The following is a 26,991-nucleotide window of genomic DNA, read 5'->3' as shown; positions in this document are numbered from 1 at the left end:
CCAGTGGACCCCAAGTAAAATACAAATCAGTGATGTAGTACTATCTTTAGAAGAATAAGGGGCAGATGAGGGTAAAAAAAAATGAGCATCATGTATAGAGACCATCAGGCCCATTTTCTATTATACAATCAGTACTTTTTGGATATTCTTCTACTAGAGTCATGTTCAATTATGAACTCCACAGCTGGAAGAAAACGTGGAAAACTTTATGAAGGCTCTGCAGAAAGCCACAAAATTGATTAAAGGGTATGGAAATAAAGCCTATAAGTAGAAGCCACAGAACTTATTATTATTAAGAGAAAGTTTAGGGCTTATCTTCAAATATTGCAGGGGCCAGCAGCTTACTTACTCATGACTCATATTCCTTACTATAAACTTAAGTTATTGTACTGGGATGTTACTAGAGCAGCAATAGTAGCCACACCTGTGAAGAAGGGATGACACAAAACAAAACAAAAAAAGGGATGAATGGGTATTGATCCTAAAGGAGGCCCCCTTCCTCATTTTCTTGAAAAGAGTCACTCATGTCAACCTCTTTTTGTTCATTTGCAGCTGGTTGGTATAAGGAGGTACATTCATACTATCATAAATATTTTGTAAATATTTTACCTTTAATCAATCAACTGATCAACCAACAAATCCCTATTATGTTACTGCTCCAAGAAGTGCTTAAAGTGTAGCTACTGAAATGTAACTTCCTTCACTCATTTAAGAAATAGTTTAGACAACGATTTGAAATTTAGTGTCAAAAAAGGGTCACATAGGGTTCTGTAAAATATTCCTCTAAAGCCATTAATAATGATACAATTATCTGAATTCTTTCAAATACTACAATACAAAGAAAATGGGCCCTGAGATCGAAGAATAAAGACTGCTGTTTTTAGCTTCACAAAATGATACGAGCCATATCATTAGCCCAATCTTTACAAAAAAAAATAAAGAATAAAAAAACACAAAGGATATTACAATAGATTTTGACTATTTGCTGAATTAAAGTCACAATTTCAGAGAAATTTCCTTATTTGTATTAAGTTTTGATTTCCTCTCTTAATTAGGGGAGGAAAGTCCTATTTTTAAGTTTCATTAACCTATTTTCTTAAAAACAATTGCATAAAAATTTTACTTGAAAACTTAAAAAGATATCTAGTCATTCATAAAGGTTGTTGCAGATACAGAGATTGAGAAACATACATATATGTTCACATGTGTGTGTGTGTCTATCTATCTAGTTGAGTCATTTTTACTTGTGATATCATTTGGGATTTTATTGGTAAAAATACTGGAGTTGTTTGCTATTTCCTTCTCCTCCTCATTTTACAAATGAGGAACTGAGGCAAATGCTGATTAAGAGACTTGCCCAGAGTCACACAGCTAGTAAATATCTGAAACCAGATTTGAACTCCAGAAGATGAAACTTCCACATTCCAAGGCCAGTGCTCTGTCCACTGTGCTATCTATTAAATGTGTACACATATGTGTATATATGTATACATTTACATATACATATATGCATTAATTTATATATGTATATATAGTCACACATACACATATAAATATACTAGGTAATCATTCAAATGTGGTATTTGAATATATTATCTTCTACATATTGCATGTGTATATTTATTTATTGCATAAATGTAATTTACATATGGCATATACATTGTTACACATATAATGTTAGTGGATTAACAATTTCAAATTTTATTAATTAACTATCATGTGCCAAGTATTGAGGAAATAAATCCTCATGTATAAAATGTATAAAACTAATTGTATAAAATACTAAATTGTATAAAATTGAATGATTGAATAATTAACCAACCACAACTTAGAACAATTCAGGGATCCCAGTGGACCCCAAGTAAAATACAAATCAGTGATGTAGTACTATCTTTAGAAGAATAAGGGGCAGATGAGGGTAAATGTATAAAATGTATACTTGTATGTGTACAAGTGTATAAAACTAAATCGTATAAAATGTATAAAAACTAAATTGTCAGGGCAGTTAGATGGAGCAGTGGATACAGCACCAGTCCTGAAGTGAGGAGGACCCAAATTAGACCTTAGATACTTAATACTTTCTAGCCATGTGACCCTTAACGCCAACTGCCTCACAAAAATAAATAAATAGTAAAAAGGAGTAAATTGTCCCTTAACTTATCCTCGGATGTCTGGTATATGGTAGCCAATTATTAATTTTTAAAATTGAATTAATTTATTAATTTCTCTAAAAGCTGGAGTTGATTCTAATTAATAATGACTCACATTCAGACAGTCTTTTCCATCTCTAAGTTGCTTGACATACATTTATTTCACAGTTCACAACAATCCTGTGAGGGAGAAGGCAACAAAACAGAAAGAGATTGAAAAATCACCCAGTTTATATGTGAGGCATTTCTTCATTATTACAAGTCCAAGAAGGCTCTATCACCTGATGCTTCTACTGCCCACCAAACTGTAGACATTCTAAAGTTTTGAGGAATAGAATAAAGTCCAAAGAGTAGTTCAGTAAAGTGATAAATTTCTGAATTAAAATACAGTAGTCTTAGGGGATATGTGCTAAAGGTTAAAGATATTTGACTGAATGCAGTTATATTTCCCAGAATACAACCAGACTCAGGGTATAGCCTATCCTTCTCATAACAAGTCATATTCAAATGGATTTTGACTGCAGCTAGTGTAGTGAATTCTAACAATAGGAATTCCATGACTTTTGTCTTAAGACTAAAGTCCACCTTCTCAATTATCTATGGAAATGAGGGATGGGGGGAAAGCCTAAATATATGCTGTAATCCCCAAATCTGAGTTTAACAATTCACTTTTAACTTCTCTTGCTCAGTTCATTTTTTAGAAGAGTTGTTAACAAAATTGACTGATTTGAATTTTACCTCCTCTCTCCAGACCTACCCATGCTGGTGGCAGAGGTGCTAATGAGCAGTGAAATGCCCAAGAGGAAGACAAGAGAACCAGAGTAAGAAAATGGGGACCCAAGGGGTCCACACTATCCAGGAGCTTAATAACTAGCTTCTGAATAACTGAGATCACTAGAGTAAAACAATTATTTTTAGTAATTTTCTTACTGCTTTCGATTTCTGATTTTCTTAAACCCAAATGCAAATGCTAAACTGTGACCTGAATCTGTAAAATGCAATTAACATCATAAGAATAATGCTAGCAGAATAAAAGCTGATGAGGTGCTATTTCAAGCAGAGAAATAAGCAAACTCCATCAAAACAAAGCAAAAGATGTGTCCATCTTCAAGAGACAGTTTCTTTGTGGAAAATAAGAAGGAGAAAGGCTTTGAGATAAACCAGACACAGAATAATTGATCATTTATTCAGGTCCACAAATAATTAAGTTCTAATTAATTTTAACCAAGATTTCACATTTGGTTGAAGATTATAAGGACTCAACAGGTAGCTCACTGTCACTCCCCAAATCACTAATTCCAAACGAGTAAAATAAAAATATTGCATAGGGAAAAGGGATCCGATTAAGGTACTCAGAAATGACAATGGAAAATAACCTTTTTCTTAGTTGTGGTTATTTTTATAGCCATGATTTTTTTTTCCTATATATTTCCTGATTTCAAAAAAAAATAAAGTTTTTCCATTAAGTTTTGAAAACCATCAGGAAAAGTTTTAATACCTCTAATGCAGAGATGGATTTTAATTGGACAGTTCAATAATCATATTCATTTTCACAGAATCAAAATTCATTAATGTGACAAGGATCTCAAAGACTCCCTAGTCTAAATGCCTCTATGATATTTCCAATGCCCTATTATCCAACTTTCATGAAAATCTCAAGTAATGGAACACTTTACTATAATTTCCTCTAAGATAATCAGTTCTATTTATGGATAGCAGTAAATATCCATAAAGGTTAGGTTTTCCTTGTAGTGGGCCCAAATCTGCCTCTCTGTAAACCCACTGGTCCTTTAATGAATAAATGAAGAACTTGGTCCCATGAAGAAATTCTTTAAATATCTTAAGATAATCAACACATTTCTCTCTTCTTTTCTTCAGACCAAAATCTTTAATTCTCTGAACTGATCCTCTTGAATCATGTGCTATAATCTTCTTGCCTTCCTCTGACCATGATCTTGAAACATGTCATTTTTTGTTATTGTTGAACAGAAAAAGAAATGAGCCAGACACCAACTGAAAGACCACAGGTGGAACAGAACTTCAGAATCATATTGAAAGTAATAGAGAAAGGTCTCCAAACCTGAGTTTAAATCCCACTGCAGACATTTAATAAATGTGAGATCATGGGTCAGTCACTTAATATCTCAAAGATTCAGAGATTACTTTTTACCTCATAGGGCTATTGTGAGGAAAGAACTTTCTTTGTGAACCTTGAAGTATTACATAAACACAAGTTGTTATTTTAAAGTAGAACCTCTCAGGGAGGATTAAACATAAACAAAATCAGCAGAAGGAGGCAGAGAGGGATGATGACCTTGCATTGGGAAAAGAAGTACTCACAGTGATGAAATAATGGCTCCATCAGAGGGCCAGAATTAAGAAATATTTTGCATCTTTAATACTTCCAATTTGTCAGCAAAATGGTACAATGAAAACTTGAATTCAAATATGACCTAAGATACTTACAAGCTGTGTGACCTTAGGCAGTTCACTTAAATCTCTATCTGAGTTTTTTCATCTGTAAAATGGAGATAATGATAGCACCTACCTTCCAGGGTTGTTGTGAGGATCAAATGAGATGGCAGAGATCTTAGTACAGTGTTTGATTAACAGGTAGACAGACAGACAGACAGACAAACAGAAACATTCTATAGATGTTAATTATTAAGTTTATCACCTCCTTACTATACCACTCATCCCCCTAAAAAAAGTGGCTTTAAATTGCCAACACTATGGACCTATCACAAAAATAGTCAACAAGACAAATAGGGCTCTCAGTAGTTTTTCTATTAATAGGAGAAAAAAGTTAATTTATTGAAAGCAAGTGATCTGAAAACATACTACTTTGCAGGCTCAAGGATATCTAAGCTGTCCCATTCAATTAGATCAGACTGAGTGACTCAGTGTTTTTGTTGTGTATTTGGTAATGCAAAGACATGAGATATTGTCCAACAAAGCCTATGTGAGACAGGCTTGGAAGACACAATAACATTCCTCCAGTGAGCTTGTATCCCAGAAGCTAAACAGCCCCAAAAAACCATTCATTTTTCCATCTAGAGACAAATTCCTACTATTCAAAGAACTAATTGCAAGTCTGCACACCTTCCGAAGATCTTCCCTTGTACTAACCTATGGGGGACAAAGGCTTATGTTGGGGGGGGGGGGGGAAGTAAAGGTAGGGCTATAGGAATGCTAAATTCCCAAAAGGAAATTATTTCCCATATTTCTGAGTATAATTCTTTCATACATAGCTCTGTAAAATTGTGGTTCATCAATGAATGAACAATATTTAAATCCATTTCCAACAATTTCTAGGTTATTGTAAAATGGGAATGAAATATTGTCAAAAAGCAACAGTTGTTATCTATGTTTAAAGGCACGATATTTTCGCGGCAAAAATCTAGCAAGAGAGAATGGGCTGACTATAAAAGGATGCTCTGGATAAAGTAAAGGTGAATACCTTGTGTTGGTTGGGAGGGAGAGGACTTCAAGTAGAAGCCCTCCAATTTTGTCACAAGAAACCTAAAGATTCATGCTTTCCTTTAACCAGAAAGTCTCTTCCTTGAAATTAGTTGATAGAAACATTCAAGGTATGTGACAGTGATAAGAGAAAAATGTGAATGTTAACTAGATCAGAGATTAAAAGCAATACACCCCCCCCACACACACATACATACACACACACACCTATTTGTTTTTAAAAAAATAAATATGTCTTATCAAAATCTGGACTTCCACTGAAAAAAGAAATCACCTCCTTCAAACCTTACAAAGGTCTCTAACTCAAATGACCTTGCTACTTGTACCTTCTTTCACTATACTTAGAATCTCAAATCTCAGAGCTGGGAAACAATCTTAAGAGATCACAGAATCATTCATTAACTTAAAGCTGAAAGGAACCTCCCAACTAATTCAAGCCTTGTAAGGTTTATTCAATCCTTCCAGCTTCTAAAGCTAAGATGCTATGATCTAATTCAACCCCTTTCATTTTACAGATGGAGAAACTGAAATCCAAACAAGGTTAAGTGATTAGCCCAAGTAGAGATTAAGTGAAAGACTTGAACTTCAGGGCTTGTTGATCTAAATTCAGTATTCTTTCTACCTCCAGACAGTTCTGGTAGTAACTAAGACCTAGGGGAATTAAGTTATGTTACTCATGGATATAAAAATTGAGTAAGGGGAAATGGAAAGAAAAAAAGAGCGCAAGAACAGAAAATAGTCTCCTCTTGGTACCCCATTTTTCTTTCCATTACAGCCATTTGGGAAGACTGTGTGACACCAACAATGCTCTTTTAGTCAGAGGTTCTGAATTTGAAATCTGGAGTTGTTATTCCTTATTTATGGGAATTTAACTCCTCTCCGTTATAGGCAGCTTATCTATTATGTAAGTGTTATGAGCTAAATGATGTCTAATGTCCTTTCTAACTGCAAAAAGGAAAAATATATATTTTGAAGCCTCAAGAAACATTCAACAATTGATCAAAAAATATTAATGGGTAATTTTTCAAGGTAAGAAATCCATGCTATAACTATCATATGAAAAAGTGATTCAAATTACTAATAGAGAAATGGAAATTATATCATCTCAAACTCAACAGCATGGCAAAAGTGAACAATAAAGGGAAAATGACAAATGCTGGAGGGGCTGTGGGAAAACAGGAACTCTTAATGCACTGTGGAATTGGTACTGCTATATTGAACAACAATTTGAGACTGACCATGAGGAAGATAATTTTCGCTATATGGTCTTCAGTGATGTGAGTGGGGGGGGAACACTCTGTGACTATCCCAGTATTTGACCAAACTTGTTTTTATCATCCCTCTTTAGTGATATCTCTCCAATAGGATAACCGTGAATTTTATCTTCCCCTGATATCCCTACATATCATTCATTCTCTGAGGGAAATATGGCCCTAGAACTAGAACCAGGAGTGTCAGCCTCATTAGGCTTTACAGAAAGACATGAAGTATGGAGGATAAAGGGAAAGGATTGGCTCCTCCTCTATGTGTTTTCTCTACGGGTGTTGGGCCAGGATCTTGTATCTCTATTTCACTTGAAATTCCCTTCTTGTTCTTCTAAATTAAGGGCCAGGCCAGGGGATCAAAGCAGAAACTTGTTAGGCTTCAGGACATTAAAATATAACCCCTCCTTTCTATACTTTCCTGTCTAACTTTCATTCTATTGTCTCAAAAAATGTCCCAGGGACTGTGAAATTAGCAACTGAATGTGGTTCTGAATTCTGTGGAAAGGAGGGTAGGCAGGCTTTATCACTAAACTAATTTATGGGGCCTCTTTCTCTCTGGGTACTTTTAAATACATTACAAGAAGATGTATCTGTCCTGGATTTAAGGAACCTTCAAAAATCTAATTATAGGTCGGAACCTTCCCTATCACTCCTAAACCCTACCATTCTGAGTGCTAGAGGAAAAATAGGGGGGCAAAGAGAAAAATAAGCTCCTATCTAGCATTCTTGCTTCCATGCATACATAAGTGTATTATTATTCAACAACATAAGTGATAAATTCAACTCCCTGGTTCTGTATTCATTTATCAAAGCTGCTTGTTAGAAAGTTCTGGGTCCTGATCTATTTTATTAGTTTTGAATACTATTTTCTATTTGGGAAGGTGGAGAGAGGGAGAGAAGGGAAAGAGGTGTTGAGCTCAGCCATTTAATCTCATCAGCCATTTAATCTCATCTTTGCTTTGTTGGAAATCTGGTCCCCTGTGATGGAGAGAAACCTTTCTTTGTCAATTGTACTAGCTGCAGGTTCCTGTGTCAATGTCAATTAAGTTCTTGCTATCAGGGCAAGGAAGTAAAATAAAAAGATTTTAAAAAAAATGAAATCATCGACATTATCAAGAAAGTATGCTGTTGGCTGCTTTCCTAAGTACAAACAAGGGTGGGAAAACTGAGATGAGGAGAATCTCCATGAGTTTTCAGAATTACTGAACAGTTGAATATTTAACTACATTTGCTGTATTTGTTTATTAAGCTTCAAAGTCTGAAAAATAATAGTGCGACATAAACCTTACTGAAGGCAAGAAAGACTCCTATTTATAACTCTGTGAAAGGCTGCTAGTAATTTCTTGAGAAGGTATGCTGTATTTTTTGTCAAAATACAAGATCTCCTGCATGTTGTCTACCCATTCACAAATGAGACAGAAAGAAAGAGAAAGAAAGGGAGACAGAGAGAAAGAGAAAAAGAGGGAGAGAAAAAAGGGGAGAGAAAGAGAGTAAGGGGGAGGGAGAAAGAGAGGGAAGAGAGAAAAAGAGAGATGAAGATAGCGACAGAAAGAGAGAGGGAGGGAGGAAGAGACAGAGAAGGAAGGCATGAAGGGAGAAAGGGAGAGAAAAAGAAGAGAGACAGACACAGAGAGAAAGACAGAGAAAGAAGAGAGAAAAGGGGAGAGACAAAGAGGAGGAAAGGGAGAAAAAGAGAGAGGGAGAGAGAGAAAGAGAGCGAGAGCGAGAGAGAGAGAGAGAGAGAGAGGGAGAGAGAGAGAGAGAGAGAAGGAGAAGAAGAAGGAGGAGGAGAAGGGGGAAGGAAGAAGGGAGGGAGGAAGGGAGGAAGAGAGAAAGAGGGAGAGAGAGCAGCAACACAGACTTTAGAGATAGCTAGACTTGCAGGGTTCTAGGGCAAGAGCTAGAGTTCATGGTATTAGTATCTTTTTCTACTTAAAATAAAAATCAGCCACCTACAGACAAAAAAGCTCTTGAATATGCTAACTTTAGATTCAAGGGCTTCATTTGAGCATGAGAAAATTCACCAAACAAACAAACAAACAAAAAGAATGAGCAACAATTCAAACATTTGAGCAAATTCACATCTCTGACTTTATAACATTTCCAGGTGATCCAATCACAGTGTCAAGTAGGGATAAGGAAGATTAAAAAAAAAAAAAAAAAAAAAAAAATTATAAATAAATAAATAAAGCAGTAATTCATATGTATATGCATTGATGGTTTAAAAAACACTTTAAACAGCATTCTCTCATTTGGCTGTCACAACTAGTCCGTGAGATTGGTAGCATAAATAAAGAAAATGAGATTCAGGTATTTGTCCAAAGTCACCTAGTCTGCAGGTGGTATGACAGAACTTATCATTGTGATCTGAAGTCCAGTGCCTCTTACCCTTCACACACACACACACACACACACACACACACACACACACACACACACCTGAAAAACTACTGAGTTTTTTTCAAAAAGTAAGAAGCAAGTTATCATGTCATTTTCATCCTTTTGGTGATTTTACAGAAACCCAGATAGTGATCACCAACCAGCAGGCACCAAATAAAAGGCTTTTATTTATCTGATTATCATTAACACTTTCTCCACTAAAAAAATAAAACTTTGGTTTTCTCCTCCAAAGAAGAACAGGGAATTTTATAATGGAGAGAGAAGTGATTAAGAAGTGGAAGGTGAACAGTAAATAAGGCACACCAGTTGCTCCAATTCAATCAATCAACAGCATCCAAGCACCATTCCTCATGTGGGGCAGTGTGCTTGGCGCACTGGGGACAAGAAGGTAAAAATTAAATAGTTCCTGCCCTCAAAGAGCCAATGTGTACATATATGCCAAAGTCTATATAAAATAAATTCTAATAATAGCTAACCTTTATGAATTTTAAGACTTGCAAAGTATTTAATGTCAATCTATCATCAATCATTTTATCTACCATGTACCTATCAACTATCTACCTGTCTTCTATCTTCTCTCTTATCTTCCATCTGGCTCTCTTATTTTTTACCTACATCTAACATCTTACCTATCTTTATATTTAACATCTATCATCTCCAGCTAGTTAGCTATTTAGCTATCTCTGTATGTCTATATATGTGTGTGTATATATAATACATATATATATGTATGTGTCTGTCTTTCTGTCTCAGACTGTGTGTCTCTCTGTCTGTCTCTGTCTCTGATTCTCTCTCCTTCTCTCTACTTGTATGTATCCTCCCAGGTAGTCCCTGAGATAAGCTCTTTTATTATCCTCCTTACACAGATGTGGAAGTTAAGGAAAGTTAAGTGATTTGCCAGGAGCACACAACAATTAAGTGTATGAAGCAGGATTCAAACTCAGAGCTTATCTCTTGATTCCAATTCAGATACTTTATCCACTCTGCCACCTGAGGGGGACCCAGCTTTATGTGAAAATCTTTCTCTTTTTGTATATCAATGGGAAAAATCTGAGTACCTCAGCACTCGCTGGCGCTCTTTCTCTCTCTCTCTCTCTCTCTCTCTCTCTCTCTCTCTCTCTCTCTCTCTCTCACACACACACACACACACACACACACTATCTCTGTGACTTGTAGCAAATTATAATCTCCCTGGGTCTCTGTTTTTTCATGTGTAAAATTAAAGAGCTGGACTATATCAGAGACATCAAACACAACTACCAGACTTGCCAGTGAGGGTAGGACCAGATTAAAATATAATTTGGAAATATTTAATAAAATAATTAAAAATACAATATATCATAGATAATGTTAATTTGTAGTTTTCTGAGTCAATATACAACCCTATTCTATCTGAGTTATACCTTTATGGTTCCTTCCAGTTCTGAGTGAATCTATGATCGCTTAAAGGCAGTCTAATGTTTTCCATTACATGAAAGCAAGAAGTCCAAATTCTGGTGCAATGCAGAAAATGCCAGCTACAAAAGATGTGTTTAAAAATATTTAAGTGAAAACAATGAGGAGCAATGATGAACAGCAAGCACCTCTTTGATCACTCCAACCCAGACAACACAACTAGCAGCTACTTAGGATTAAGTGATGCTTCAATGGTGTGACCCAGATGTGTCAAAGAAGATCAGAGGATGGCCATCACTGCCTTTGAGTTAACAAAACAAAACAAATGGAGAGTTGATGAAAGACTCTTTTACTCACCACAACTTATAAGATTTTAGGTTCACTTCCCATGCTAACAATAAACAGATCTAAACAATTTATTATTTACTAGGGCATCTCAGCACATACTAAAACACTAATGAAACAGTTTGGTCCAATGCAATAAGGCACTGAAGATAAGAGAGTAAATGATGAGACTCATCCACTGAGTTATGACTGTTTTAGATGCATCCATGGATACAGGGACAAGACTTTGGTATTACAAATATCATCTTAAATTAAAAACAGAAAATGAGATGTAAAACCCACACATAAAATAACCCTTTATAGATACATTTAACTTAACTATTTCAAATTATATTTTTTTAAATTTGAATACAAGAAAGATTTATTTTTATATTCTTGTAAGAATGAGTGCCTAGGTGAGTAGACACACCTTTGAAACTCCAAAGGCAGCATCAAATTATGTTATTTTTAAATGACTGAATCACTAACAAGCACATAATATATTTATCAAACAAAAAATATATCTTTTAAGAGAGATCATGATACAACTCTACCAAAGCTACCTTTTTCTGAGGAATTTTAAATTACCTTAGCAAACTTCATAAAAAGTCTTCCTATCATTGTCAATTGAGTTGAGGACAAATGTAATCATTTCTATGTGAATAATCAATCAAAAAACCATTTATTCATTGCTTACAGTTTGCCAGGCACTATGCTAATCACTGGAGGTAGGAAGTCATAAATGAAAGTGTCTGCCCTCAAGTGGTTTCCTTTCTATAGGAGAAAGGAAAAGTCAAGAAATAACAACTATTACAAGCTTACTTTTCTTTGATCTGCAAAAACAATTCCGTATCATTTTCAAAAAGGCTGCTTTTTTTGGAGAGGGTAGATTCCAAACTATGATTTCATTTATTTAGGGAACCCATGATATATTAAGTATACCCATCAATACAGACTGACAATTCATCTGTAAACTATAGTCTAGTTCTAGGTCTAAGAAGTTAAATGTCTTGGCAAGGCCTTAAGGTTAATATATATTCTAGGTAGACCTCTGGGGCTCTATAGTCAGCTCTTCTGCCTTTTTAGTAGAGATTTTACTAATATTAAAATTGTTGTTGTTATTATTCAGTCACATCCAACTCTTTGTGACCCCATTTGGGGTTTTCTTGGCAAAGATAACGGAGTGTTTTGCCATTTCCTTCTCCAGTTTATTTGACAGATGAAGAAATTAAGACAAAGTTAAGTGAACTATTCAGGGTCACACAGCTAGTCAATATCTGAAGTTGACTTTGTACAGAAGTGTGTGTGTGTGTATGTGTGTGTGTGTGTGTGTGTGTGTGTAATTTGTGTCTATATTTCACATTATTCACATGATAGCCCCAGGTCTGATGTTCTATCCACTGCCCAATATTAAAACAAAACACAATAGAAACAAATAAAAGTGCTTTCTGATTCAGAGTTTATATGAATACAAAATGAAAAAAATAAAATTATTACGATTGTTTCTTAAAATTGGGCATACCTAGGAATCAAAAGATACTGAAACCATAGCTTATATAACTAGATGAAGAATAAGACCTATAGTATTTTAAAAGATAAAATATCTTCATCAAAAAAGAATCTACAATACTCTTACTTCTTTATGAAACCACTTATAGAAATAATTGACCTCTAGTAGCTTATTATAAGAGAATGACTCTTTTTGAATGCAATTACCAAAACCCCTATAAAGTAAACCGCTACCTCAAGCAATATTTCACTTCCGGAAAGGGAGACAAAGAGAGTGAGGAAGAAAGTGACACTTTTTCAGATTGTTAAGAGTACTATTATACTGAATAACCATTAAAGCTGAAAAGGTAACATTTATATATTATAGAGCTAAGAAATTTATCTGATTGTTACCACAGTTAGAAAAGGATTGGAAAAGGCTAAATCAGTGAAGCAATGAATGAAAAAAGTCAATGGATTATTCTAATGATTTATGAAATCTGCAAGGGAGTAAGTATAGAAAGCTTAGAGTTCCAGAATACAGCAAAAACTCAATCCTCAGAAGAAAATTGTAAACACCATGCATAATCCAATGCAAAGTGCTCAAAAATCTAAAGAAGAAAATTTAAAACCAAACTAATTTAATCACCACAACAAATATTTAAATCTTTTACATTTGCCTAAACAGAAAAACTAGACCACAGGATTTCACAACAGAGATAAGGACTAGACCTGTGAATTAAATGATATAGGGAATTTCTGAATTAGAAAATCCCTTCTACTAATATATCACTTTTTCTGTAACTTAGACACATGGACTACTTGTGTCCAACATGTGACAGAGCCTTCCAAGCTCAACGGTCTGATCAGCCACAATTGGACACACTAAGACTAACATAGTGAGCACAATTGGGTCCTCTTCAAGCACAAAAAACAACCACCAGGATACTGATCCAGGGTCACATAGCAAGCATGTATCAAAGGCAGGACTGGATTCCAGTTCTTTTGGGCTCTAAGGCTGCCTTTCAATTTCCCAAATCATGTAGACATGAAAGTACAAAGACATAGTGAAGGCAGCTGGATGGTGTGCTGGATAGGGTGTCATAAAACCTCAGACACTTACCAGCTACATGACCCTGGCAAAGTCACTTAACTCTGTTTACCTCAGTTTCCTCATCTGTCAAATGAGCTGGAAAAGGAAAATGGCAAACCACTCCAGTATCTTTGCCAAGAAAACTGCAAATGAGGTCGTGGAAAGTTGGACATCTCTGAACAACAAAGTAAATGTAAAAGCAAAGCTCTTCTCCACCTTTTATACAAGCTTTTCAGATGTTTTCTATTTGCCAGAATGTCTAGTTAAATTCTTATGGATACTTAGTACAAAAATGAAATGAACAAGTATGATTCATGATAGGGTGTATTCATGGTTGCATAAAATGGTTGAAGCAAGGCACATTCTATGTGGTAGGATCCAAGATGCCACCAAGAGCCTCATGACTGGCAAACTAGACTTCTTTTCAGGTGGTCAGAATAAGATAATCCAATTCACTTTGGAGAGTTCTCAAGCAATTCAATCTAGTCCTCAAGGTTATTGACAGTCACTCAGTCCTAAGATTTACCTGCTAGAATCTGGACAATTTATTTCCAAACATGAAAGGTACTCAAATATTCCCTAGCCAATTGGGATCAAGCTGGAATCAAGCTGAAGATCTTCCTTCAGGGTCTATAGCTGGACAATAAAGTATCTGTACCTCAAAAACCTGCAACTAGCTGTACCAAGGTTTCCTGATGTCTTCTAAGCTAACCCCATCTGTGAACATGCAATACCTTTTAACCATGAATGTCTTTAAATCTGACCCAATAAAGAGTGCTAGCAGTTGCTTCCTGAGGACAGGGATCTTATTTTAGGAGTTACCCAAAAGGGGTGATCTATAAAGAGAAAAAACGACCTGGATCATTCTAAATCCAGGCTTTTAAAGTCAATACCATGGACAGCATTTATTTATTTTTTGGATAATAATAGTGACAGGAGTTCCAAATTAATCATTCAAAAGTAGTATGTAAACTTAAAAACTGGTTTAGGGGAAAAGGAGGGTAAAAATTTAAAAAATTGTCAGTTTATCGATTTTGTTTTTAAACCTTAAGAATTAGTCTAAACAGGTTGGAGCAGTATTTTTCGTGTGATTTGAACTCTGTTATTAAAGTTATATTGAAGTCAAAGAACTTCACATTCTGCTTGGAAGTTGCTCTAGGACATTTTTTTACATAGCATGCCAAATCACACACTTTTCCCTTGTGATATTTCAATCAGCACCTAAGGAAAAGCACTGCCTTCAGCACATACGATTCAATGAGGGAAGGGAACTTTGGGCTGAGCTGGTTGAAGGCAGTAAGAGAACAAAGGCCATACGAGTCAATCCAGAGGAAAGGTGCTTCTTCCTACCATCTCTCTCTTTCATCTTTCCTTTTTCTTTTTTTTAGAGAGAAGAAAATCGGAACAAAATAGAGTTGAATATATATGAAGATGGCAAGTTTCACGTTGGATATATAATTTATATACATATATAACTTATGTCTGTATTTCACATTACAAATGCAATTGAGATGGATGTGAAACAAAATGTAACCAACTTTCAAAACTGGATTCTTTTGTCCTATATTATTTGCTTAAAATTGTGCTAGACTGATTTAAATTTTATAATGACCTAAAATACTAAATAAAGCTTAATTTCCTACTTCCGGGGGTATCTAGTAAATTTAAGTGCTCCTATTTATTACTCTTTAAGTTTTCTAAATTCAAGCAGTTTACTGGTTAGAATTTTTTTTTTTAACTTTTGGAATTAGATGTTGGCTTTCTGAAAGATGAGTCATTGGAGAAGAATGTTACAAAAGGCCTGAATTACTGTATCTGCATTTCTCTTAATTTAATCTCTTTCTTTTCATTAGAAAGATTTTAAACCCAAGATTCCCTTGGAAACTGCCAGCCCAGCCCCAGCACTGGATGAAACCTCCCCAGCACATGGAGTTAGGAGACCTCCAAGCAAGGGAAAAGGACGAAGTCATCATCCAGAGGAAAAGATGGGACTGCCAAAAAAAAAAAAAAAGAACAAACAAAACCAGAAGGTTCATTATCATTAGCAACAATAACAACAAGCATTTATTAAGTGCCTACTTGAAATAAAAAGTATTTATTAAATGACTACTACACGTGGGAAACCACGCTGGGAGTGCCCAAAAAGAGGGCGGGGGGGGGGGGGGGGGGGGGGAAACGATGACAATCATCTGTGGTCTTTATTTTTTAAAATAAAAGTGGCCCATCAGGATGGTCTGATCTATTTTCCTTCCCAAGTTCACAATCTGATGTCGATGACAAAAATAAGCCAGGCCATGCAAAACTTGGGTTGGGGGTCTAAGGGCGAGTGTAATATTTCAATCAGCATGCTAACTGGCTGCAGGCTGGCACCGCCTGGCTGGCCACCGAGGCCACTAGGGGCTGGGAATGGGGGGGCCTGGAGAAGGAGTCCGTGCTGGCCAAAGCTGCGGCAGAGCCCCAGCTGCAGCCCCGCCTCCGCCCCTTCCCACCCCAGTCCTTCCTAGCTTGGCCCTTGCCAGGCGTCAGGACCACTGTGCCCGGCCGAGCCAAACCACAGCCGCAGCCAGGCTCTGGGCTCCGCTGTCACCCCCACCTCCCCGCTCCTCCAGACCCCGGGGGTCTCGGCCACACCCACCACGTCCAAATAGGCAGCTGAGCGCCCAGGCAGAAATGCCAAGCTAGATACAAGACCCGGCAGGGGGCGCTAAAAAGGGGGGGGGGGGGGGGGAAGGTCCCCTGAGGACAGGGGTGAACAGAAAAGCAGGGGATCAAAAGAAAGGGAGCAAAGTAAGAAGTTGGGGTGTGGGAGAAGGGAAAGATCACTCAGGAAAAGTCGCTGGGATGCAGAACGGCACCTTAAAATCACAAAGAAAAAAAAAGGTAGCGCCCTTAGCCAAAACAAAGGACAAAAAGGAGCTGTAGAGGACAAAACAAGAATCCACGTGGCTTTCCCGAAAATGGAGGTGGAGGGTGGAATGGGAATGGAGATTGGGAGTCGGGGTGGGCACTGGGATTCCCACTACAGGCTAGCCACTTTTTCCAAAATAAAATAGCCTAAACCCAACGCCAGCCGCCTAGCCACAGGCAACTAAACGCAAAGGCTATGGGGAAAGCCCAGGTCTACCCCTCAAACCCAGATTTCCCGGCTCCCCAGATTTTCTGTTTTCCTCCACTCCAATCCACGCCCATCTCTCTTTCCCCGCCCTAGCCCAGCTCTCAACTCCTCCTCCTGCAGAAGGTGATCAGCTTGGACAAACCCTGCCAAGGAAATCTGAAGGGTGGAGTGGGGGGTGGGGAGGGGGTGGAGGATGAGGTGAGGGTCAACATTAATCAACTTCGGGGGACCAGAATATAAACCCTCCGCCTTCCCTAAACTAGTAGTGATCCTCCCCCTCTAATCTCTAGTCCTACCAGACCAGTGTGAAACATACCTCATATTCTAATTTGTATTAATCTGAGTGATCTCTAGCCCTCTACTAGGTTGATTATAAACTCTCCAAGGGCAGGAAACATTTTTCTTTTTTTTGTTTTCGCACCCTTCCCTCCCCCTAGTGCAAGGACTTAATCTTATTTGCTGAACTGAAAAGAAGAAACTAGGGGTCTAGAAAGGGCAAACTTAGCATGGATAAACAGACAAGGAAACAGGAATCCAAAATGTGCAGAATGAAAGGGGGGGAAAAAAACAGAAGTAAACACTTAACTAGCACTTTAAGCTTCTCATAGCTCCATAGTCCCCTTTCTTCTACCTAAAGATCCAAGCCCACCTGAATGGAAGGAAAAATAAAAGCCCAGGAAGTTACAAGGTTTTTTCACAAATGCAAAACTTAGCTCTAGGAGCTTCAGTCTGGCTAGTGAATGAGATGATTCATATCTCTATCAAGATAAGCAAAATATCTCTTAACTGAACAACTGAAAACAGGCCTAAGGTGGTGGGTATTACTGAACAATATATCCCAATTTTGTTTTGATAACCCAAATCAGCTCCTACAATACCCAATTCACACAGAGATACCTGCTCCACATTTCCATCTGACTAATAAATATTAAGGGATTGCCCCCCCCCCAACTCCTTATTTTGTGATTATGAGAATTTGATTATCCCAAAGTATTATTTTTCCTGAAAGGACACAAATACCAATTTTAAGAAGAATATCTCTTCTATTGGGAAGCAAAGAAAGGGTCACAGTGGAAATTAACACACTTGCCTAGAACTGGAAGCTTAAGGCAAAAAAAAAAAAAAAAAAAAAGCATTATTTTATGAATGAATATACTTGGGGTAATCCTTCCCACATAAGGTGAATACATTTCTCTTTGGGAAGAATATTATTAAAGATCTACTTTTCTTGCTCACTTTTTTTGGCTTAATTATAGAGCAGCTATGAATAAATATGATGAAACAACATTTTTTTTTTTTTTACTTCTGACTACTCTACCAATGATTCATACTCCAAGGAATATAATTTCAAAGAAACAAGACAGTTCTTCATTGATAAATTTAATTACAAATATTTACACCCAACACACCATAGCCCATCTGGGTCAAACAAGCACACTTAAGATAAACAAGTAAGCATCATGCTGCTGACACATCCTAGAATCTAAACTCTTGATTTGATGTCATTGCCCTTCTGTCACTGTGTTTTCATACACTTAAGACAAAACAATGGTTGATGTGGGTCAAAGTTACTAGAATCAAGGAAACTGTCTCTGTAGAAATTAACTGGCTTCCTGAAAGGTCAGTAAAAAATCAATATTTTATGAATGAACACATATACTTAAAGAAACACTTTAATAAAAAAAACCCTCATCCTTGATACAGAAACAAGGGTCACAAAATAACAAGTTCACTAGAATAAATTGTTTCCAAATGGTAGAAACTTCCTAGTAGACAACTCATCACATTATGTGCAAAAGTACTCCACAGCTCAATCCATGGCTATGATCACCAGTCAGGCAAGATGTTCAATGGAAGAAAAGTGTGGGTAAACAGCAGCTATGTTCATCCTCAACACACCTTAGCCATAGTTTTTCCAAAGTCAACTTTCAACAATTACTATTGAAATGTCTATTCTCAAGCTTAGAGATGGACAACAAATGATATCTACAGAAGATGACATTTAATATAGTTCATTTATGCGCTATGTAAAATAAAAAAAATTTTTTAAAAGATCCCCCATGTTTCCTGACTTACTTCTTCTTTCCACAAACAGAAACAGCTTAAATAATTTTAAATAAACCGGACAGTAGCCCCCAACAGATATTTCAGTCTCAGAGCAGACATTTCCAAAAGCAGACTACTGTAATACAGACACACTGTAATGAACCTCCATAACTCTTCACTAATAATGGGTCCCAGTTGCATGCAGAGGATTACTGCATATCCTGTCTGAAAAACAGTCATGCCTTAGAGATGATGTGTCTACGTGTGAATAATATTGTTGGAATATTGATTCAGGAACAAAGAGAGATCTTATTTCTTTACCCATTTTGACTTCATTCTCAATATTTTTTTTTTAACTAGATTAGTGATAAAAGCTTTTCAGGGCATTTTGAATATGGCTTCCTATGTGTGTTTTAGGATGTCTTAGCATTCTGAAATAACAGACCCAAAGTCCCAAGTTAGACAAGGCGCCCTTGATTTTAAGTTAAACCAGCCTCAGATGGGGTGATTAGCCACTTCTTTAAAAATTCAAGTAAAGATTATTTTGTAGCAAGATTTCCACCCTCCTCCCCCTCCCCACTCCAATCCAGGGGGCCAGTCTGTTGATTTTTTGTTTTGTTTTTCTTCTTAAATACTGTTGCAATTTACTAAAAGAACAGACTAGGCTTCTTTCTCTTATACAAGCCCTAGAAATGGTATGTGCAAACATCCATGTGTATAAATACACATGTACACACATTTTCACACATATGCTATATATTTGCACTATGGAGATCTACAGACCCAGATACCTCTGACACAGTGTACGGTAATACTTATATACGTTTCTCTTACTTATCCTCCTATAAACAATGACAAATTGTTTTTCCAATGCAGTTTGGACTGCACAAGGTACCAAGCTTTGCCCCTAAATCACTGGGTGAGAATTGAGTGTGTGTCCCTCGGATCCTTGCAGGCCTGGCAAGGTAGGGGATGAAGACATGAGGGAGGGAGGGAGAGAGGGAGGGAGAGGAAGAGAGGGAAGGAGGTAGCAATCTGGGACAAGCTTCTGCAGCCGGCCTAAATCACTGGGAAACTCACCTGCTGTGATTTTTCAGGAGGAGCTATGGAAGGTCCTCGGGCTGCTTCTGAAAGCTAATGCTCGCATAGGCGCTTAGATCCTCACTGGAGCAGCCGTTCCCACTGGCTCCGCCGCTGCCACAGGGCTGATGAGGAGGCTGCAGCAGAGGGGGACACTCCTGGGGCCGGTGATTAAAATCCTTGACCAAATCCAGGTCAATGTAGTTGAGTCCATTTTCTAAACCCGCTGCAGCCCCGCTCATCTGGGATGTCTCCTTCCTGCTGGGTGGGCCCCCGACATCCCCAGGCTTTAGCCAGACATTTTCAAAGGAGGCAGAACTGTGGCGTTTAACATCTTCGCTGCTGCCAGTGGCCCCAGAGCCACCTGCGGCAGCGGCCCCAAAGGGCACCGCGACGTTACTGCCTCGAGAAGCACTAGGGGTGGAGGAAAAGGTCTCCGAGCTGTGCCGCCTCCGGCACCCTTGGGGGTCAGCCCGGATCACTTTGGCACTCTGGTTGCGGCTGGGACTGAGGTTCACTCTGGTAAAGGCGCTAATCCCTCCGGGTCCCTTCGGACCTCCTAACAGGGATGGGCGGCTAGCCAGCTCTGCCTGTCCTTGGTGCTGGGGGAGAGAGGGGGGCGCTGCGGTAAAAGGAAGGGAAGGGGCAGGAGCCGCAGCAGCTGGGACACTGGGCTCCTCCGAAGCCTTGCTTGCCTGCATGACCACATAGCTGAGGGAGGCATCTGCACAGCCAGGACAGGGCCCACCCACCTGCATGGTCACGTAATCCTGGCTGTTTGGCACCACGCGACTGGGCCTACACACCCCACCCGCCCCGGTGGGCAGGGGGCATGCTCTGCCAGCCTTTGCCACAAAGCTTTCCTGACAGACAGGCCTCCGAGGAGGCCTCAAGTCCATGTTCATGTATTCCTCTGAGCCAGCCTCATCTTCTCTGGGGGCCGGCTGTCGCTGGGATGGGCACCTGACTGTGGGCGAGCAGAGGGAGATGGCCGAGCCGTGGGAGTAGCCCGGCTGGTCCCCTACAAACTCAATGTTCACATATTCTCCGGGGCTCTTGGGCTCTGGGGGCAGAAGAGGCTGCTGTGGCTGCTCCCTAGCCCTAGGCAAGGTGCTGGCCTTGGGGCCATCCAGAGACAGCCTGGTGGGCCGGGTTAGGCGATTCTTGGTCTGGGCAACCATGTCTGCTTTCCGGGGCAGGTGCTGTGGCAGGGCCTGATGATGGAGATGGCCATGGGCCCCCTCCTGTGTGCCTCCACCTCCTCCCAGGCTATCACTGCTGGCAGAAGAGGAAGAGTCCTCGGCTGCAGTGGCGTACAGGAGGCGACCGGAGCTGACCGAGAGGCGCAGGTGAGGGAGCCGGCCACCATCTTCAGGCTCTCCCCTGCGCTGCTGCTGCTGCTGCTGTTGCTGCTGCTGCTGCTGCTGCTGCTGCTGCTGTTGCTGTTGCTGCTGCTGCTGCTGCTGCTGCTGCTGCTGCTGTTGCTGCTGCTGTTGCTGCTGCTGCTGCTGAGTGTGTTTGAAGGATCTTGGCAATGAGTAGTAAGAGTAGATGGCCTTGTTTTGTGGATCATCTGGGCCATAGTAACCGTCTGAGGGGCTGCTGGTCACAGAGTCCCCAGCAGGGGACATGTTGATGTAATCGCTGCTGCAAGGTAGCTTGCCGTCACTGCTCTCCACAGAGAACTTCGGGTGAACGTGGTGGTGGTGGTGGCCACCCACCCCGTTTGTCCATAACTTGCCGTAACTGTTCCCAGAAGTGACCGTGTTGCTGCTGCCAGAGCCACCTGCACTGTCTGGGGAACAGCTGCCACTGGGAGACATCATCATGTAGCCATTGGGGTCTACCCTCTGCGAATGGCGCCTGCTGGGGTTAATGATCTGCTGGGGAGCAGATACGCTCTTGGGGCTCATGGGCATGTAATCTCCACCGCTCTTTCGGCCACTGGGCACCGGAGCCACCCCAGGAGACATGGGCATGTAGCCGTCGTCTGTATGTAGCACCGGAGTATCCACCCGGTGATGGTGGTGGCCTCCCCGATCCTCCAAGGGATGGATCTCCAGACACTCCTCAGGATAGGAGTGGGTGGGCACAAAGGCTGAGTGGCGGTAGGCTTGGCCCCGGTTCCCACTGCCAGCCGCTGAACAGGGCGGGTAGGAAGGCATCATCTCTGTGTACTCTTCAATGGATGCTACGGAGGACTGAGAAGGTGTCTTCTGGTGGGAAATAGTAGGAGAAGTACCTGCTGAGTGTGTTCTCTTGCGGAAACTCTTCTCCAGCTCTGCAGCAGTGGCTACCTCATCTCCCACAGTGGCAGGACTCGGGCCAGCTCCCGGGGTATAGCGGTGCACGATGCCACTTCTGGATAGGTTATAGTGGCCATTGGGGGCAGTCAAGTTAGGCGGGTTTTTGCCTCCCATGCAGATATAGTTGCTCAGATCTTCTTCCCCCCTGGCCGGTGGGGTGTGACCCAGGGAATCCGGAGTGACGCTGCGGAAGGAACTTCGGAAGTCACACGGGCTAGAGCCGTATTCATCGGAAGAGATGAAACCCCCATCGCTGGGTGAGCCGGACACGGAAGCACTGGACCTCCTTGGGAAGAGACAGTCAGAGGTCGACCCGTGGCCACTGGTGCTGCTGGACGATAAGCTGACCGGACTCGTGGCCGAAGGGGAACATCGGGAGGAAGGCATCGGGATGGAGCGGCTGTGGTTGAGGGGCGGGTGCAAGCGGGAGCTGCCCCGATGCCGGTGTGAATGAGTCCGGTTGGTACTGGGGCTTACGGGACTCCCATCCACCGAGGCCGGTCGGGACATGGTGCCTTCTCCATCACTGGATGCCCGGACTCGGAAAGAGCAGGGCTTCCCACCCACGACACTAGCGGGTGATGTGGCGGTGACGCTCTCAGTCCGGGATCTGCGGGTGAGCCCCACCTGGCTGGGGGGTGGATTATTGAGGTGATGCCTGCGTAAGGGTACGCTGATGGGGTTGGAGCAGTTGGAGGACGACTGGCTCTTGCTCCGAGGCCGGAATTCCTCACTCATGGCCCGCATAGCTTCCAGGATGGTCTCGTGCATATTCTGGGCAACCACGGAATCATCCACTTGCATCCAGAACTCCCCAGGTCCAGTCACCGCAGAGCGCCCCACCTCAATAAAAAAGAAGTTTTCGGAGTGACCACACCTGCGAATGTTCATCAGTTGGAGGACCACTGCGGCAGCCTCCGAGTTCAGCTTCACAAAGCTGATGGTCTTACTGGTCAGGCAGAGCCGGTAGATGCCAATCAGGTTCTTTGTCTGCCCCAAGCCCTTAGGCTTCAGGATCACTTGCCAAACCTCCTTGAATGCTGGTCCTGGGGCCATTTCCCCATAGCTACTGTCCTCCCCGGCTTCTCCCAGGCCAGAGCTGCCGCTGCAGCTCCCCCCTCCGCCTCCTCCCCCTCCCACTCCAAAAGCTGCAGCCTCGTGGTGGGAATGGTGCAAGTGATGTCCCTTGGCCCGGTTGTGGAGCTGCAGGAGCGCCTGGTACCAGCTCTCCTGCTCCGACTCGCTATCCGCGGCAATGGCGAAATGCTCGTCCCGGGTGTAGAGGGCTACCAGGTGTTTGTTTTTGGAGTCAGCCCGCTTGTTGATGTTGAAACAGCTCTCCAGCGGGATAGAGCGCTTGGGGGCACCGGATTTGTGCCTCCACTTCTTCTCGTTCTCATAGTACTCCAGGCGGGCCGGCCCCCCGGCCTCACTGGCCGCCCGCAGGACGAAGAAGCGTTTGTGCATGCTCTTGGGTTTGCGGAGGTAGCCCACCTTCCGCACGTCGGAGAAGCAGCCGTCCCCCTCCGGTGGGCTCGCCATGCTGCCGCTGCTGCCGTAGCCCCGGCCGCCGAGCCAGGAAAATACAAGCGGGTGGGTGGGAGAGCGGGCACCTCCCCCAAACACAGCACATGCAAACAAGTCAGCCCGAGGAGAGAGGGGGGGAAACGGCTTAAAAAAAAAAAATACAACCTCCCCCTTGTCCTTGATCCAAATCTCTCGTGATTCTTCTCCCCCGCCGGCGCTCAGAAGAAAAGCAGCTGCTCGAGAAGTCAGGATCCCCAGCGAGAGAGTTTATGGGTGTTTCATGCCCTTGGGGGTGAAAATCAGTCCAGGACGAGGCCAGTCCCAATCCATAGAGAGCAAAGTCTCCTCTCAGCCACCGCTGGGAAGAAGCAAAGATGCATCTTTCATTGCATGGGCTGGATTCCTGCACAGGGAGGAGGAGCTGGGGGGCTGGAAAGGGGGGGGGGGGGGTCCCTGCTTTTCCCCTTTCTCCTCTGTCTCTCCCTCTCCTGCACACACACACACACACACACGCGCGCGCGCACACACACACACACACACACACGCACACACACACTCTCCTCCGGTTTCTGAGTCCTCCACTGGAAGCCGCGATTCCCGAGGCAAATTAAATATCCTTGGGCCGGGGGAGGCGTGTTGCCAAGTCCCAACGTTGCACAGGGCTCTCCCTCCTCCTCCCCCCTTTCCCCCTCCTCTTCCTTCTTCTCCTCCCTCTCCTCCCACCCTCACCCTCCCACCGCCGCCACCAGCAGCAGCCTGAGCCTTAGCACTAGCGGCCCCACCCCCCACTCCTCCTCCTCTGCCCAGAAATACCGGGATCGGATCTCAGAGCCGGCCGCGGGGCTGTTGCCGCCGCCGCTCGCGCTGCTGCCGCCGCCCGCCACGGATCCCGAGGCTAGCCCCATCCACTCGAGGAGAAAGAGCCATTTCCACGCGAAATGCAGCCGGGTCGGGCGGGAGGTAGGGGTTCCCGCGGCACCCTCGCTGCAATCTGCCGCCGGGGCGGCCCCCGAGGGCTGGCGGGGAGCTGGGGCGGGTGGGGGGGGGGGGGGGGGTTGGGGAGAGGAGTCCCAGGCAGAGTCGCCTTCTCCCTGGGAGGGAGGAGCCGGGGCAGTCCCTCCTCCCTCCTCCCTCCTCCCTCCTCCTTCCTCCTCCTCCTCGGAGAGTTGCAGAACCCAAACAAGCGTCGGGGCCCGCCTGCGCCGGGGCCCCCCTGCCTGTGCCGCCGCCGCGTCTCCCTCCCAGGACCGCGACACGTGACGGAGGGAGCTGCCACCGCCGCCGCCGCCGCCGAGAGGCTCCAGCCGAGGTTGCTACATTCCGATCCGACCCGCGCCCGCCCTCCTCCTCCTCCTCCTCCTCCTCCTCCCCCCGCCCCGCGCTGCGCTCAGGCAGCGCCCCGGAGCGGCGGCTGGGCCCGGGAGTGCACACTCACCCTCACACGCGCGCGAACACACACATACACGCACACACAAAATAAAGCCTCCGACTTCCCCGACCCAAACCTGCCCCGGTCCAACTGAGCATGCCCGGCCCCGGCCGGCCTTGTTTGTTTATTTCAGCTTTGACCTAGAAGGAGGCACCGAGGAGGGGAGTGGTCCAGCCTTGGGGCGTAGGTGCACCAACTGACAGCCACCTCCCGCCCCCTGCTGCTCGGGGAAACTGGGGCTGAAAAACCGGGGGTAAAAGGGTGGGGACACGGACAAGACCCCACCAAGAACTAGGTAGCCTGTCGTGGTTAGCACGTAGTAGGTGCTTCACAAGTGTTTATTAAGTGGCTGACAACCCAGTCTTATCTTCAATGAGATAATAACTGTAAAGCACTTAGCGCCGTGCCTAGCTTATAATAAGCGCTTTATTAATGTTGATTGAGTGACTGACAGTTCAGTCTCACCACAAAGGAGATATCTGAAAAACTCTAAGCCCAGTGTCTGGCACATAGTAGGGGCTTCATTACTGTTTATTGAGTGACTGACAGTTCAGTCTCATCCCAAAGGAGATAACCTATAAAACACTTAAGCACAGTGTCTGGCACATAGTAGGTGTTTCATACATATTTATTAAGTGTCTAACAGTCCAGCCTCAATTCCAACGAGATAACAACTGTAAAGCACCTAGCAGCGCCTGGACAGTAATAAGTGTTTTAGTAATGTTGATTGAGTGTCTGACAGTTCAATCTCATCTCAAAAGAAATGCCTGGAAAGCAGTAAACACGTTTGGCACCTAGTAGGTATTCATTAATGTTTATTGAGTGACTAACAGATTAATCTCTTACCTACATATCTCAAATGAGATAATAATTGTAAAACATTTATCACAGTGCCCGGCCCATACTAAGCTCTATATGAATGTGAGCTATTATTATCTATGCAGATCTTCACAAACTCTTGGTGTATTAAAAATCGGGCTTTGATTTCAGAGAAATTGTCATAGATTGTTCAAAGGAAGCCTCTTTTTCTTTTTTTTCTGTGTGTGTGTGTGTGTGTGTGTGTGTTGTGTGTGGCAGGGAAGGGTTTCTTTAAATTTTTGAAAATGGCAAGGTTTGGAGGAGACATACTGCAGTCTATTCTGTATGCAGGTCCTGGGCGGATGCGAAAGGGTATGTATGGTGCAGTACCAAAGAGGGGGGACTTTGGCGGTGACTCTTTAAAAGGAAGCTCAGTCTCTCTCAAGATCGAGAATGAGGAGGGAGGAAGGGCATAACAAAGATGAATAACAGTAGCGCAGTAAGATCAGCCAATTCACAGTGGGTTTGTAGGTGTGGGAAGGGCACCGAATGTGAATTCGGATAACATGAACCCCCTTGGTTCACTGGTTAAGTCTCAGAGCAATGTTTTTAAGTGGGAAAAAAAATACAGGGGAATTAACAAAGGAAACCAATTATTCAAAACACGGTTGTCAAAAATAAATTGTAAATCAAATTTACAGACCCCAGCTTAGGAACCGCTAGAATAAATGATCTCTAAGGTTCCTTCCAGCTTAATCTGTGATCCTGTGATTTAAGTATGGGGAACAGGTGAGGATAACAATTAGTTGCTCTCCTCCCTTGGGTCTTATACAATTTCTCTCTCTCGCCTCCTCCCAGTCAAAATGATAGGCAGACACAGATGGTGAGGGTCTCCAAAGAAAGTTTGATGTGTCATTCACTAGTCATACTACACTGAGAAGGTCTCTTGTTTTGTTTTTCTGTTTTTTTGTTTTTTTTTAGGCAAATAAAGAGGCTGCCAGTTAGCTACAGCATAGACTTAATTAGGCCAACATGAAAGGTTCAATCCCGGTGTATAGTCCAGTTAATGAATAGCCAAAAGGAAGAATTCAGCCC

At 42.2% G+C, this 26,991-nt stretch overlaps 1 protein-coding gene across 2 annotated transcripts in view; it reads right to left on the bottom strand.

Moving 5' to 3' along the window:
* IRS1 (insulin receptor substrate 1) overlaps positions 1–24,894 on the bottom strand; it is a 77,884-nt gene extending 52,990 nt beyond the window's left edge. The window contains exons 1-2 of one of the 2 annotated variants that reach the window (XM_031957950.1): positions 24,483–24,894; positions 19,837–24,027 (exon numbers count right to left, since the gene is read on the bottom strand). In XM_031957950.1, coding sequence (XP_031813810.1) covers positions 19,860–23,684 — 3,825 coding nt within the window. In that variant the 5' untranslated portion in view covers positions 23,685–24,027; positions 24,483–24,894 and the 3' untranslated portion in view covers positions 19,837–19,859. Of the gene's footprint in view, positions 1–19,836; positions 24,143–24,482 lie in introns of those variants that run through there. The other variant, XM_031957949.1, reaches the window with a different exon arrangement.
* Positions 24,895–26,991: the final 2,097 nt, after the last annotated feature.

The sequence above is a fragment of the Sarcophilus harrisii genome, chromosome 3 (genome assembly GCF_902635505.1).
Source record: "Sarcophilus harrisii chromosome 3, mSarHar1.11, whole genome shotgun sequence".
In the NCBI taxonomy this organism is placed as follows: domain Eukaryota; kingdom Metazoa; phylum Chordata; class Mammalia; order Dasyuromorphia; family Dasyuridae; genus Sarcophilus; species Sarcophilus harrisii.
The sequence above is the reverse complement of the archived record's forward strand: the minus strand, read 5'-3'. Positions and strand labels throughout refer to the sequence as shown.